Here is a 15,252-nt window from a genome sequence, read left to right as displayed (position 1 = left end):
TGTAAAGAACAATGTGTATGTGTTTTATGTGCATGTTTGTGTGTGTAATATTGAACTGAAATAATCTTTAGTCTCATATTTTGATAAAATTTATGATGAGACCCTTCATCTAGAGTGATTTATATGTTCATAGAATTCACTGACCTCACTGTGGGGAAGGTCTTGTGGGAGAAATTTCCAGTAGTGATTTTTCTCACTTAATGAAACACAGTCATTTCATAATGAAATGGTCTTTTCACAAAAATTTAAAAGCCTCATATTGCAGGCACAATCTGAATCTCAATGTCCTTTTCATAGAATGTTCCCTTCTTTGTATGTTATCTGGCATTCTTAACATTTCCCTAGTACATTTAAAGCTATCCCAAAGTGCAGCGCTTCTGTGCTATCATATGCATTGCTGTCACGGTGCTTCACACTCGGCTAACGTTCATTCTTGTTTCTCTTTTCAAATCAGTGCCTTTTATTTCATCAGGAATCTATGAGATTCCAAATCCTAACAGAGGCGATTCACCATTTAGGTGATGTCTTAGATTCTGTTCCTGTAAAAACCACCATAGTCAAAAGAATCATATGAGAAAAGTGTTTATTTACTTATGTACCTTGGTCACAGTGTATTGTGTGAAGCCAAGGCCTTTCTCTACACAAAGGATAAACAGGATGAGAAAGAAATAAGGGAAACAACACCCTTCACAATAGTCACAAATAATATGAAATGCCTTGGTGTGACTCTAACTAAGAAAGTGAAAGACCTGTATGGTAAGAACTTCAAGTCTCTGAAGAAAGAAATAAAGGAAGATCTCTGAAGATGGAAAGATCTCCCATGCTCATGGATTGGCAGGATCAATATAGCAAAAATGGCTATTTTACCAAAATCAATCTACACATTTAATGCAATCCCCATCAAAATTCAAACTCAATTCTTCACCGAATTAGAAAGGGCAATTTGCAAATTCATCTGGAATAACAAAAAGACCTAGGATAGCAAAAGCTATTCTCAATGATAAAAGAACCTCTGGTGGAATCACCATGCCTGACCTCAAGCTGTACTACAGAGCAATTGTGATAAAAACTGCATGGTACTAGTACAGCAACAGACAGGGAAATCTATGGAATAGAATTGAAGACCCAGAAATGAACTCACACACCTAAGGTCATTTGATCTTTGACAAGGGAGCTAAAACCATCCAGTGGAAAAAAGACAGAATTTTCAACAAATGGTGCAGGCACAACTGGCAGTTATCATGTAGAAGGATGCGAATTGTTTCATTCTTGTCTCCTTGTACAAAGCTCAAGTCTAAATGGATCAAGGAATCCCACTTAAAACCAGAGACATTGAAACTTATAGAGGAGAAAATAGGGAAAAGCCTCAAAGACATGGGCACAGGAGCAAAATTCCTGAATAGAAGAGCAGTGGCTTGTGCTGTAAGATTGAGAATTGACAAATGGGACCTCATTAAATTGCAAAGCTTCTGTAAGGCAAAGGACACTGTCAATAAGACAAAAAGGCCACCAACAGATTGGGAAAGGATCTTTACCGATCCTAAATCAGATAGGGGAATAATATCCAATATATATAAAGAACTCAATTAGCTGGACCCAAGAATGTCAAATAACCCTACTTAAAAATGGGGTACAGAGCTCAACAAAGAATTCACAACTGAGAAATTCTGAATGGCTGAGAAACACCTAAAGAAATGTTCAACATCCTTAATCATCAGGGGAATGCAAATCAAAACAACCCTGTGATTCCACCTCACACCAGTCAGAATGGCTAAGATCAAAAACTCATGTGATAGAAGATGCTGGCAAGGATGTGGAGAAAGAGGAACCCTCCTCCATTGTTGGTGGGATTGCAAGCTTGTACAACCACTCTGGAAGTCAGTTTGGCAGTTCCTCAGAAAATTAGACATAGTACTACTGAAAGATCCAGTAATACCTCTCCTGGGCATATACCCAGAAAACGTTCCAACTTGTAATAAGGACACATGCTCCACTATGTTCATAGAGGCCTTATTTAAGTAAGTCCAGAAGTGGAAAGAACCCAGATGTCCCTCAATAGAGGAATGGATACAGAAAATGTGGTACTTTTACACAATTGAATACTACTCAGTTATTAAAAACAATGAATTTATGAAATTCTTAGGCAAATGGATGTATCTGGAAGATATCATCCTGAGTGAGGTAACCCAATCACAAAAAAGCACACATGATATGCACTCACTGATAAGTGGATATTAGCCCAGAAACGTAGACTACCCAAGATACAATTTGCAAAACACATGAAACTCAAGAAGAAGGAAGACCAATGTATAGATACTTTGTTCCTTCTTAGAAGGGGGAACAAGCTATTCAGTGGTGGCACACGCCTCTAATCCCAGCATGTGGGAGGTAGAAGCAGGTGGATTTCTGAGTTTCGAGGTCAGCCTGCTCTACATTGTGAGTTCCAGGACACCCAGGGGTATAAAGAGAAACCGTGTCCAAAAAAAAAAGTGGGGGTCGGGGACAAAATACCCATGGAAGGAGTTACAGAGACAAAGTTTGGAGCTGAGACTGAAGGATGGACCATACAGAGACTGCCCCACCTGGGGATCCATCCCATAAACAACCACCAAACCCAGACACTACTGCATATGCCAGCAAGATTTTGCTGACAGGACCCGGACAGAGCTGTCTCTTGTGAGGCTATGCCAGTGCCTGGCAAGTTCAGAAGTGGATGCGCAGAGTCAGCCATTGGATGGAACGAACACAGGGTCCCCAATGAAGGAGCTAGAGAAACTACCCAAGGAGCTAAAGGGGTCTGCAACCCTATAGGAGGAACAACAATATCAACTAACCAGTACCCCCAGAGCTCGTGTCTCTAGCTGCATATGTAGCAGAAGATGGCCTAGTTGGCCATCAACGGGAGGAGAGGCCCTTTGTCTTGCAAAGACTATATGCCCCAGTACAGGGGAATGACGAGGCCTGGAAGCAGGAGTGGGTGGTTTGGGGAGGAAGGCTGGGGAGGGTATAGGGGACTTTCTCAGAGGAAACTAGGAAAGGGGCTAAGATTTGAAATGTAAAGGAAGAAAATGTCTAATAAAAAAATTTTTTAAAAGAAAAAAAAAGAAGGATGAATCCAACCAAAGGAGGTTAATGATACACATGAAAACAGAGATAGTAAATAATAAGTAATAATAAATAGTAAATAAACACACACACACACCCCTCAACGCCACCACCAGCAGCAAGAACAATAACAACATACAAGGAGTTAGCCATCACTGCTCATTGATATTGATAACAATGACCTCAGTTTGCCAATAAAGCGACACAGGCAAACAGAATGGATGCTAACACATAATCTATCCTTTTATTGTTTACAAATAATATAGCTCAAGATCAAGGATAGGCATTACTTCAGGGTAAAGGGTGGTAAAAAGTCATTCCAGGAAATGGACCAAAGAAGCAAGCTGGTTCAGCCATTTACAAATACAGCAAAATAGATTTTAACCAAAAAGTAATCAAAAGAATTGGAGAAAGACACTATAGATTCCTCAAAGTGAAAGGAAAACAAAAACCCACCAAAGATGACATTTAAATTTTTAATATCTATGCCTTAAACATATGATCACCACCCTTTATAAAAGAAACAGTTTTATAGCTAAAATCACATAATGAGTGTCATATATTTATACTTGGAAATTTTAATACCCCACTCCCACCAATTGACAAATTCTTCAGAACAAAACTAAACAGACAAATAATCCAGGTAACTGACAACATGAACATGAATCCAGCTGATATTTAGAGAACGTTCAACTGAAATATACGAGAATATACCTTCTGCTCAGCACCTCATGAAACTTACTTATAAACTGACCACATATTCAGACACATTGCAGTTCTCTAGACATACAAGAAAACTGAAAGAACAACTGTATCTTATCAGACCACCATGGATTACAACTGGATATCAAAAAGCAAAGAGAACACAAAGCTTACAAGCTCATGGAGGCTACACACTTCACTACTGAATGAGAGAAATGTTAAGACAGAAATAAAGGAAATTAGAGAGTTTGTAGAATTCAATGAAAAGGACAATTGTGCAACATGCACAATCTTATAGAATAGAACACAAAGAAAATGAAAGTGGTGCTAAGAAAAACATTCATAGAACAAAATGCCTGTATGAAAAAATTGGAGAGCTCTCTTACTGGCAATTTACCAGCATGCTTTGAAGTCTAGAACAGAAAGAATCGATGGAGCAATGAAAAAAGGAAGTAGACATCAGGAAATTATCAAATTGGGGACTGAAATCAATAAAATAGAAAGAGAAGACTACAAAGAATTAATGAAACATGGAGATGGCCTTTGAGCCTTTTATTAGACAAGATAGACAAAAACTTATTAAAAGATAGAGAATATCCAAATTAATGAAATCTAAAATGAAAATGGGGACAAAATAAAAGACAATGAAGAATTCCAGAGAAGGGTAAAGACATAGTTTTAAAAAGAATGTACTCCCATGCATTGGAAATTCTAAAAGAGATGGATAATTTACTCAATAGGTTCCACTTAGCAAAATTAAGTCAAACTAAGATAAGCAACTTAAACAGACCTAAAAACCTAGAAAAAGAGAAGTCATTACAAATTTGCCACCAAAAAGACCTCAGGGCCATGAGTTTTGGGGTAGAGTCCTAGCAGACTTTCAAGGAGGAGGTAAGGAGGATACTCCTCAAAGTATTCAACAATATTGAAAGAGAAGCAACGTTGGCCGATTTATTTTGTGAGCACATGGTTACTCAAATATCCAGTCAATAAAGACTCAGCAACAAAAGAGAATTTCAGACCAACATTCCTTAAAGTGACTGACACAAAAACACTTTATAAAGCAAAACAAATAAAAGAGAAAGAAAATAGAAAAAATATCAAAAGATCATCCACCATGATCAATGAGGTATGCTTCATTAAATAGATGCAGGGATGGTTCAACATAATGTGCTTAAAGTGTAAAACAAAAAAAGAAGTTATCATCTCACTAGATGGTAAATAATTCTCTGACAATGTCCAACATCAGTTTATGATAAAATTCTTGGAGTGATTAAGGATACAAGGGACATACCTAACATAATAATGTTACTTTACAGCAAGCTTAGAGCAAACATTAAATTAAATGGAGAGACATTCAAATTAATTCCACTAATCCCCAAACAAGATAAGGAGGTCCATTCTCTCCATATAATATTCAAAATATTATCTAAAAGTTTATCTAGAGCAATAAAACTGCAGGAGACGAAGGTAATATAAATTATAAAGGAGGAAGTAAAATTATCTTTATTTGCAGATGAAGTGAGAGTATGCATAAGTGAACCAAAACTTCCCAAAGGCAATTCCTAGAGCTGATAAACACTTTCAGCAACCTAGTGGGGTACATGATTAACTAAAATAGAAAAAGAAAAAGCAGTAGCCTTCGAATGTGCAAATGAGTTTGCAAGTGCAAACAAAATAAAGAGACATCATAATGTTTGAATTGATTGTTGACACTTGTCACATTTTTTTCCAATAATAATCTTGAGGAACTCAATATAACTGTGTAGGCTAAAATCTTACCAAGGTCTTTGTAGTCACAGATTACTTTCGGTATTATTAAAGGTCATCAAAGACTACTCTAATATGTAATAGCTTTCATATACTGATTACATACTAAAGAGTTTACTCTTGTTTCAAGATACCAACAAGTGCAAAACCTTAACATATTGACTGTGTTTATGGGTTTTCTCTGCATTATGACTTTTTCTCATGGTTTCTCAGCTTACTGCTATGTGCAAAGTCTTTAACACATTGCTTATCCCTAGGTTTTCTCTCCGCGATGTGTTCTTTTATGTTCATAGATAGCTGTGTTGTGAACAGTTTTTAATCACATTGATTACATTTGTAAGATTTTTCTCCAACATGTATCCTGTTATGTATTTGAAGAGAACTATGATATCTAAATGTCAGGAACAAGCAAAAGAAACTTCTCCTAAGGACTGCCTTTTTCTTATCACTCTCCATTTAACCTGAGGTTGAAACTAAGTTCAAGTCCCGAGTCCTAGGGGACCTGTGTACTTAACAATATCCAGCCAGGTTTCATTATTCACATTTTGTTCCCACCAAAATGATGACTGTTCCTAAGTATAATTTCTGTTACTTGTGTTTTATTCCTCAAAACATAGTGCCCGTTCCTAACCACAAAAGAAAAAATGACTATGATACGCTAGACCATAAAACCTACATCTTGTATCATTTGACATAAAGTAACAACATAGAAAAATCATGATTGGGGCGGGGTGGGGGGAATATAGTTATAACTTGGCACAGCATGTTGTATTTTCAAACCTGAAGCTTATATACTTTTATATAACCTGAAGGTTTGGAAGCTATATAACGTTCTGACTCAAGATTGGGCTGGATTATTGTAGCTAAGCTTTTGAGTATATTTTGGCCCTGATTGATGAGTAGTGACTTGAGTATAATAAATTATTATCATTTGCATTGTCCTGTGTTTGAGTTGTGTTGGACCTCAGTCACCCCATACCATAAAGGCTTTATCACATTGCAGGTATTCATAACATTTCTCTCCAGTATTAATAGTTTCATAATGATGAGAACTATAGAGGTGTGCAAAAGTTTCACCATACTAATGCATTCAGTTTCTTGCCAGTACAAATTCTTATATGATGAAGAAGACTACAGAATTGTGCAATGGCTTCACTATATTAACTACACTCACAGGGTTTCTGCCTTAGAATTTCCATTGCTAGGAATAGATTTCATGACCAAGGGAACTCTTGAAACAGCAAAAATTTAATTGGGGATGGATTACACTATTAGAGGTTTAGTCCATTTTCATCATAGCAGGAAGCATGGGAGGCATGCAGGTAAACATAATGCTGAAGAAAGAGCTGAGAGTTCTGCACCTTGATCCAGAGGCAGCCAGGAAGAGACTGTCATCTAGAGATCATCTAGGAGGGTCTCTTCAACACTGGGTGGAACTTCAAAGCTAACCCTAACAGTGATGCACTTCCTACAACAAGGCCACACCTTCTGACAATGCTACTCCCTGAGTCAACTGTATTCAAGATACCACATTCCACTTGCTGGCCCACATATGATTGTTCAAACACATGGGTGTATGGTGACCACACTTAAACATAGTATAATACAAAATACATGAGATTCAACTTCAAAAGGACACATCATCTATAGCAGTCCCACTAATAAAGTCCAAAGTTCATCATCTGAGATTCATCCAATCACCTAACTGTAATCCCCTATATTTTCAAAAACAAATAGCACATTATATCATTGTATACCTCAAAATTCACAGGATGTACTTTGCGGGTTTTTTTTTGTTTTTTTGTTTTTGTTTTTTTTTTTTTTTTTTTTTTTGGTTTTGGAGACTTGGTTTCTCTGTGTAACCTTGGCTATCCTGGAACTAACTCTGTAAACCAGGCTGACCTCGAACTCAGAAATCTGCCTGTCTTTGCCTCCCAAGTGTTGGGATTAAAGGCATGTACCACCACTACCCGGCTACTTTGTTATTCCTAAATAGCATTGTGAGTAAATACTGGACCAAAAGAAGGCCAATCTCCAAATTCTGCATATCCATGCCTGATTTCAACTGTTGTTCAGTTCTTCAACACTTTTCTGCTTAGTTCACTCCAGCACAATTCTTTCTCTTTGGCTGGACTTACTTCAGGAAAGCAGTTTTCCTGACCAGGTATCCCATAGCTCTAGCATCTCAAAATCTTGGGCTCTCCGAGGTAACTACAATATTACATCTTCATGTTCCACTGGCTGGGATCTACACATGATCTTTTGCACTCCTCAAAAGAAAGTGGGTGACTTCTCCAGCTCTTTTCTCTATAGCACCCTAGGTTCTGGTTGACTTCACTCTCCTGATGTTGCTGTTCTTTCTGCTCATCCCATGGGACTGACATCTTCAATATGCTGGGTTTTCCTGCTGTAACAGGGGTGCACTGCTTTCCTCCCAAATACTCTCTTCATTGTGCCATGTCTTAGCTGCTCTACATGACACTTTCATGCCTTCGAAACTAACACCACCTGGGTAGTTCTCACACATGACCAAGTCCAGAAGCATCACAAGGTACAACTTTGGGTATCTCTGGAACACAGCATCTTTGTCCTTCCAGAAAACACTTACCAGAAGGTTCCACTTCAGTGATGCTGGTTTCTTCTTCATAACCCCTAATTTTTTATCTATAGCTATCCAACATCAATTCTCTCAGTAGTCCCTTCTACACTTGCCTCTAAAGCCAGAGCCACAGGGACAAAGCTATTTGCTGGGACTGGACGATGGCCTTTCTATTACATGATTATCAGCTTTCAAATTTTCTTTTTTTTTAAATTTTTAATATTTTTATTACATATTTTCCTCAGTTACATTTCCAATGCTATCCCAAAAGTCCCCCATAGCGCCCCCCACTTCCCTACCCACCCATTCCCATTCTTTTGGCCCTGGCATTCCCCTATATTGGGGCATATAAAGTTTGCAAGTCCAATGGGCCTCTCTTTCCAATGATGGCCGACTAGGCCATCTTTTGATACATATGCAGCTAGAGACAAGAGCTCCGGGGTTCTGGTTAGTACATCATGTTGTTCCGACAATAGGGTTGCAGATCCCTTTAGCTCCTTGGGTACTTTCTCTAGCTTCTGCATAGGGAGCCCTGTGATACATCCAATAGCTGACTGTGAACATCCACTCCTCCTACCGGAGGATCCAGCAATACCTCTCCTGGGCATATATCCAGAAGATGTCCCAACCGGTAAGAAGGACACATGCTCCCCTATGTTCATAGCAGCCCTATTTATAATAGCCAGAAGCTGGAAAGAACCCAGATGTCCCTCAACAGAGGAATGGATACAGAAATTATGGTACATTTACACAATGGAGTACTACTCAGCTATTAAAAAGAATGAATTTATGAAATTCATAGCCAAATGGATGGACCAGGAGGGCATCATCTTGAGTGAAGTAACACAATCACAAAAGAACTCACACAATATGTATTCACTGATAAGTGGATATTAGCCCAAAACTTAGGATACCCAAGATATAAGATACAATTTCAAATTTTCAACAACTTCACTGCCTAAGCTTGGATGTCCTGGAACTTGCTCAGTAGATTTACATTGAATTCAGAGATATCTGTATCCCTGTTTATTGAATGCTGGGATAAAAAGCATGTAAAGCCATGCCTGGATCTAAGCTTTTCTTCACCTAAAATTCTGCACTAGCATGACTTGATCCAAATATCTATTTGACTCTTATCTCCTGGGATTAACAGCATGTACCACCATGCCTGAACCAAAGAATTTCTATCTAGATGTTAAATTGAAAACTCAGAATAGTAATCACAGTCCATCCCTTGTTTTTTGAAAAATATTTATATCTCCTTATGTTCACATGAAAAGAATAACCAGGTAACAATAATTCCTAATGTGATACAGTTCTCCTTCCTAAAACTGCAAATGCTTAAGTTTAGCTGGATGGAATCTTGCCTTAATATCACCTTTCCCTTAATGCCATATAATATCTTTGATCACAAGATTTAGATTCATTCAACATCCTGGTGAGTCTTTCTTTCTTTTTCTCTCTCTTTCTTTCTCTCTCTCTTTCTTCCTCTCTCTCTCTCTCTCTCTCTCTCTCTCTCTCTCTCTCTCTCTCACTCACTCTCACTTTCCTTTCTTCCTTTCCTTCTTTCTTTTTTTAGACAGAGTTTATCTGTATAGCCCTGGCTGTCCTGGAACTCACTTTGTAGACCAGGTTGGCCTTGAACTAAGAAATCTGCCTGCCTCTGCCTCCCGAGTGCTGGGATTAAAGCCATGCACCACCACACCCAGCGAGAATTTTCTTATGGAACCTTACATTTTATATTTTTCCATTCTAAGATTATGCTTGATCAAAACAATCATCATGAGAGTAAACACAGGACAAAGGCTATGTTGGCTTTCCTGCTACTTCTTTTGTCAATGTAACACTCATAAAAAACATAAACAGAGTTCAAATCACTCTCCAGTACCTATGTGTTCCACATTCCTCCTAGGATGTACCATTAAGTTCCACGTAATACATGTACAAATCCAAAGTCTAAAATTCCACGTTGCTCCAAACAAAAACATGGCCAGGCCTATCATAGCAATACTTAAATCTGAGGCACTAATTTCTGACTTAGAAAGAATTTCCATTGCTCAGAAGACAAACTGTGACCAAGGCAACTGTTTTAAAGGTAAATATTTAATTGGGCCTGGCTTACAGTTTAAAATATTTAGTTTATTACCATTATAACAGGAAGCATGGCAGCATGAATGCAGCCATGATGCTAAAAAGGAGCTGAGAATTCTGCATCTTCATGAGAAGGCAGGCAGGAAGAGACTATCTTCCAGCCAAACAGTAGGTGGGGCTGTTTTGTACTGGCCAAAGCTCCAAACACCACCACCCCAGTAATTCACTTCCTTCAAAAAAGTAACATCTATTCTTTCAAGACACACCTACTTAGTGCCACTGCTTAGGGCCAAGCATATTCAAATTAACACAGTTTATATCTACTATAAATACTTTCATATATTTAAATATGATTAGGATATGCATGGCTTTACCACATTGGTTATATTGATAAGGTTTCTCTCTAGTATGCGTTCCTTTATGTATTCTGAGACTACTGTGGCATTTAAAGGATTTTCCAACTTGACTACATTCACAAGTGTTGGAAGCCGACCTGAGGCTCACAAGAAACACCTGGGATGCAGACTGGAGCTGAAAAAGAGAGAACTAGACTGTCAAGAGAAATAATGGAGCTAAGTCAAGTTTCCTTATCAAAGCTCAAATGTTTAAGAGTAAATGTGCTTATAAAGGGTGGGGGGAGGTCCATTCCCACCAAACCATTCTTGGTGCCTGGAACCAGCTGCAGGTGATGACCTGCAGGACAGGGTATAGACTCAGGAATATCTCAGGGGCCTCTCAGCAGGTAGAAAAGTCTTGAAGAAGAACAGTGGCACTGGCTGAACAATAGAGTGATCTAGGGAGGAAGGCTCCACCCCAGGTGGTCTAATTCTCAGTGGCATCAAGGTCAAAGTCTGGATCAGCCTGCTTCAGGCTGGGAGAGCCTACACACAAGATTTCTATCCATTATGTGTTCTTTTATGTCTTTAGGGACTATAGTGATAATTATAGTCTTTTCCACATTCATTGCATTTATAAGGATTCTCTAAAACATGTGTTCCTTTAAGTGTTTAGAGTGTACAACGACATGCAAAGGCTTTAACACATTCATTAAAACACATGGCTTCTCTCAACTATGTGCTCATTAATGTACTTGGAGAGGACTGTGATTTGCAAAGGTTTTAGCACATCAATTACATTCATAAGGTTTCTCTCCTGCACATTTTTTTCGAGTGTTTGGAGATGACTGTGGCCTGGACAGGGTTTACCTTATTCATTATATTCATGCAGGTTTTCTACTGTATGTGTTCTTTTATGTATGGGGTGATGACTGTGTCACACACGGGATTAGTACTCTGGAAAAATGGAAAGAGTTACTTTTTTGAATGTGTTCTTTTAAGTAGTTGCTGATGACAGTAAATTGCCAAGGTTTTTACCACAGTGATTACAATAATAAGGGTTCTCCCCAGTGTGCTTTATTTTGTGTGCCTGGGAAGAATTATGACATGCAAAGGCTTTACTGCATTGATAACATTCATGAGGTTTCTCTCTTGTATGTGATATTTTTTGTCATTGCAGATGACTGTAACTTGAAATGTTTTACAACACTGATTACATTCATAAGGTTTCTCTCCTGTATGTGTACTTTTAAAATAATGGAGATTACAAAGTTCTGAAGTCTTTACCACATTGATTATATTCATGAGGTTTCTTTCCAGTATGGTATCTTTTATTTTTTGGAGACTAGTGGAACATGCAAAGACTTCATTACAACCTAGCTTACATTCATAAGGTTACTCTCCAAAATGGGTTGGTTCTTTGATCTTGTTGAGATAATTACTTTGTGAAAAGGCTTTTACCACATTGATTACATTAAGATTTCTCTCCACTATGTGTTTTTTTTTTAATGTCCTTGGAGACTTCTCCCTTGTGAATAGTGTTTCCACATTGATAATTATCCTAAGATTAGTCTCCAGTATGGGTTCTTTTATGACAATGGAGATGACTGGATGTAGCAAAGGCTTTCCCCACATTGATTACATTCATAAGGTTTCTCTCCAGTATGGGTTCTTTTATGATATGAGACTATTGTGATGGGAAAAGGCTTTCCCACATTGATTACATTCATAAGGTTTCTCTCCAGTATGGGTTCTTTTATGACATTGGAGATAACTGGATGTTGCAAAGGCTTTACCACATTGATTACATTTATAAGGTTTCTGTCCAGTATGGGTTCTTTTATGATATCTGAGACTATTGTGACAGGAAAAGGCTTTCCCACATTGATTACATTCATAAGGTTTCTCTCCAGTATGGGTTCTTTTATGATATCTGAGACCACTGTGACAGGAAAAGGCTTTACCACATTGATTACATTCATAAGGTTTCTCTCCAGTATGGGTTCTTTTATGACATTGGAGACCAGCAGGTCTTGCAAAGGCTTTACCACAATGATTACATTCATAAGGTTTCTCTCCAGTATGGGTTCTTTTATGACGGTGGAGATGACTGGGTCTTGCAAATGCTTTACCACATTGATTACATTCATAAGGTTTCTCTCCAGTATGGATTCTTTTATGATATGTGAGACTATTGGGACGGGAAAAGGCTTTACCACATTGACTACATTCATAAGGTTTCTCTCCAGTATGGGTTTTTTTATGATATCTGAGACTACTGTGACAGGAAAAGGCTTTACCACATTGATTACATTCATAAGGTTTCTCTCCAGTATGGGTTCTTTTATGATATCTGAGACTACTGTGACAGGAAAAGGCTTTACCACAATGATTACATTCATGAGGTTTCTCTCCAGTATGGGTTCTTTTATGACATTGGAGATGACTGGGTCTTGCAAAGGCTTTACCACATTGATTATATTCATAGAGATTCTTCCACCTATGACTTCTTACATGCCTGGAATGATAATTGGCACATGTGAAAGCTTTAACACACTCATTACCTTACCGATCGTTTTATCAATATTAATTAATTTTACAGGTTGCTCTAATAAGAAAGAATTATCAGATCTTAAGCTTCTATCACTTTGCATGTTTATTGTGTTCTCCCTCTCTTTGGGTTGTTTTACCTCTTTGAGAACAGCTGTGATGGTAAGAGCATTTATAGCATGGCTCATATATATATATATATATATATATATATATATATATATATATATAAAACAACCTTTTTCTATATGAGATTTCTATATGATGTATTTCCTGTACCTGAAGAACAATGGAACAATACAGAGCTTTTTACAACTGATTGCATTCATAATTTACCTATATTGTGAATCACAGCACATTAGCACTGTGAAGCAAGACAAACAGATGAATTTACACCTTTTTTCCTCAATGTGACTTTGAAGAAGTTCTCAGTAATGTCAGAAAACCAATTAATTGCAATCTCCTATCACGTTCAGAAAGTCTAACAAAGTCAGAAAACTACATATCCTCTCATTATTCTGGAAAAAGGTGTGTTGCTCTTTTCAATGTTCGTAGACTCTCATGGTTTCATCCATTTGACACTGAATATATCCATTAAAAGAAGAACAGGCCGGGCGTGGTGGCGCACGCCTTTAATCCCAGCACTCGGGAGGCGGAGGCAGGTGGATTTCTGAGTTCGAGGCCAGCCTGGTCTACAAAGTGAGCTCCAGGACAGCCAGGGATATACAGAGAAACCCTGTCTCGAAAAACCAAAAAAAAAAAAAAAAAAAGAAAGAAAGAAAATGCCTGATGCTACTATACAATACAACAGATCTACACCTCAGTGTTTGTCTCCTGAGTCTGTATTCCATGATAGCAACTCTGCCTTCTGCACCCCTTCCTGGATCCCCGTTCCCACAGGATGAAAGATATTTTCATACAGAGCACAGGATATCCAAACACAACAAAACCTCTGCGTGGGGAAATTGATGCTGAGTGGTGAAATACACTGCTATTTTAAATATAACCTACTAATTTAATCATAAATGAGGGGCTGATAGGTGATTTAGTCAGCAAAGTTTTTATCATCAGAAGTGTTGCTTTAAACAACAACAACCTCAACAAAACTGATAGATGGGGTGGTGTATGCTGGTAATATAAGTGCTGGAGAGGCAGAACGAGACAGATCCTTGAAGATTACTGTCCAACCAGTCTGGCTATGTAGTTTCAGGCCAATGACAGTTTCTGTCTCAGAAAGGCAGTGAGAAGGGGTGGGGCATGAAAGGGTCTGGGGAGGTGACTCAGTGGGGTGAGTGAATACTTTCTGCACTAGTGTGAGAACCAGACTTTAGGTACCCAGAACTCACATCAGTATCTGGTGGGCATGGTGGTCTTTCTGTAATTCCAGCCTAGGAAAGTAAAGACAGGTAATGCCCAAAGGAAGCTAATCAATAAAACAGGCTACTCTGGCAAGTTCTGGCTTTGAGTAAGAGACCCTGAGTCAATGAATAAACTACAAATGGGAGCAAGGATAATTCTTGACATCAACCTTAGGCCTCCATGTGCACATGAATCCATACCTATGTGTGCCCCCAAGTGCTCATATCTATGCAAACATGCACACCCATACACACATCTCACAATCACACAAACACAGGAGAAAGCTCTACTGAACCTTATGAATGACACCTGAGATTATCCTCTGGACTTCACATGTATATAACCTCAGCTGGGATATAGTAGTTAACATTCCTGAGGAAATAAGCCGTTATTGGACAGAGTAAGGAAGAAAGCACTGCTTTTCATATAATAATAAAGCATTTTGTTCCCTGTTGGTACACTTAATATTTAGCTGTTTCTAACAAATTATTTCAAATGCTATTTTCTGGTTAGCTCATTACTGTGAGCAAATTCAAGAGAAAAATAACCTAGTGGAAGCAAGCTTTGGTCTTGGAGGATTTCACCTGTGGTTAGTTGTCTTCATTGGTTATGAGGCAGAATAGCCTTGCAGGATCACGTTGGTGGCGCAAAACAGCTCACCTCGAGATTATCAGAGAGAGAAGTGACCAGGGTCCCAATGTCTACTCTGAGGGAATGTTTCCAGTGACTTCTCTTTCTCTT

General features: G+C 38.3%; 1 protein-coding gene and 1 non-coding gene across 2 annotated transcripts in view; one reads left to right on the top strand and one right to left on the bottom strand.

Moving 5' to 3' along the window:
• LOC110287792 (vomeronasal type-2 receptor 116-like) overlaps positions 1–8,224 on the bottom strand; it is a 49,217-nt gene extending 40,993 nt beyond the window's left edge. Inside the window, 1 exon segment of the mRNA XM_085831321.1 lies at positions 8,186–8,224. Within this exon segment, the coding sequence (XP_085687447.1) occupies positions 8,186–8,224 (39 nt within the window).
• Positions 8,225–13,407: 5,183 nt separating this feature from the next.
• Positions 13,408–13,477, top strand: LOC147000915 (small nucleolar RNA SNORD36). Its single transcript, XR_015045500.1, has one exon. It is a non-coding gene; the product is annotated as a small nucleolar RNA SNORD36 (small nucleolar RNA).
• The last annotated feature ends 1,775 nt before the right edge of the window (positions 13,478–15,252 follow it).

The sequence above is a fragment of the Mus caroli genome, unplaced genomic scaffold (assembly GCF_978045245.1).
Source record: "Mus caroli unplaced genomic scaffold, Mus_caroli_1 scaffold_15, whole genome shotgun sequence".
NCBI lineage: Eukaryota > Metazoa > Chordata > Mammalia > Rodentia > Muridae > Mus > Mus caroli.
Note: the sequence above shows the minus strand (reverse complement) of the source record. Positions and strands in the feature narration are given on the sequence as shown.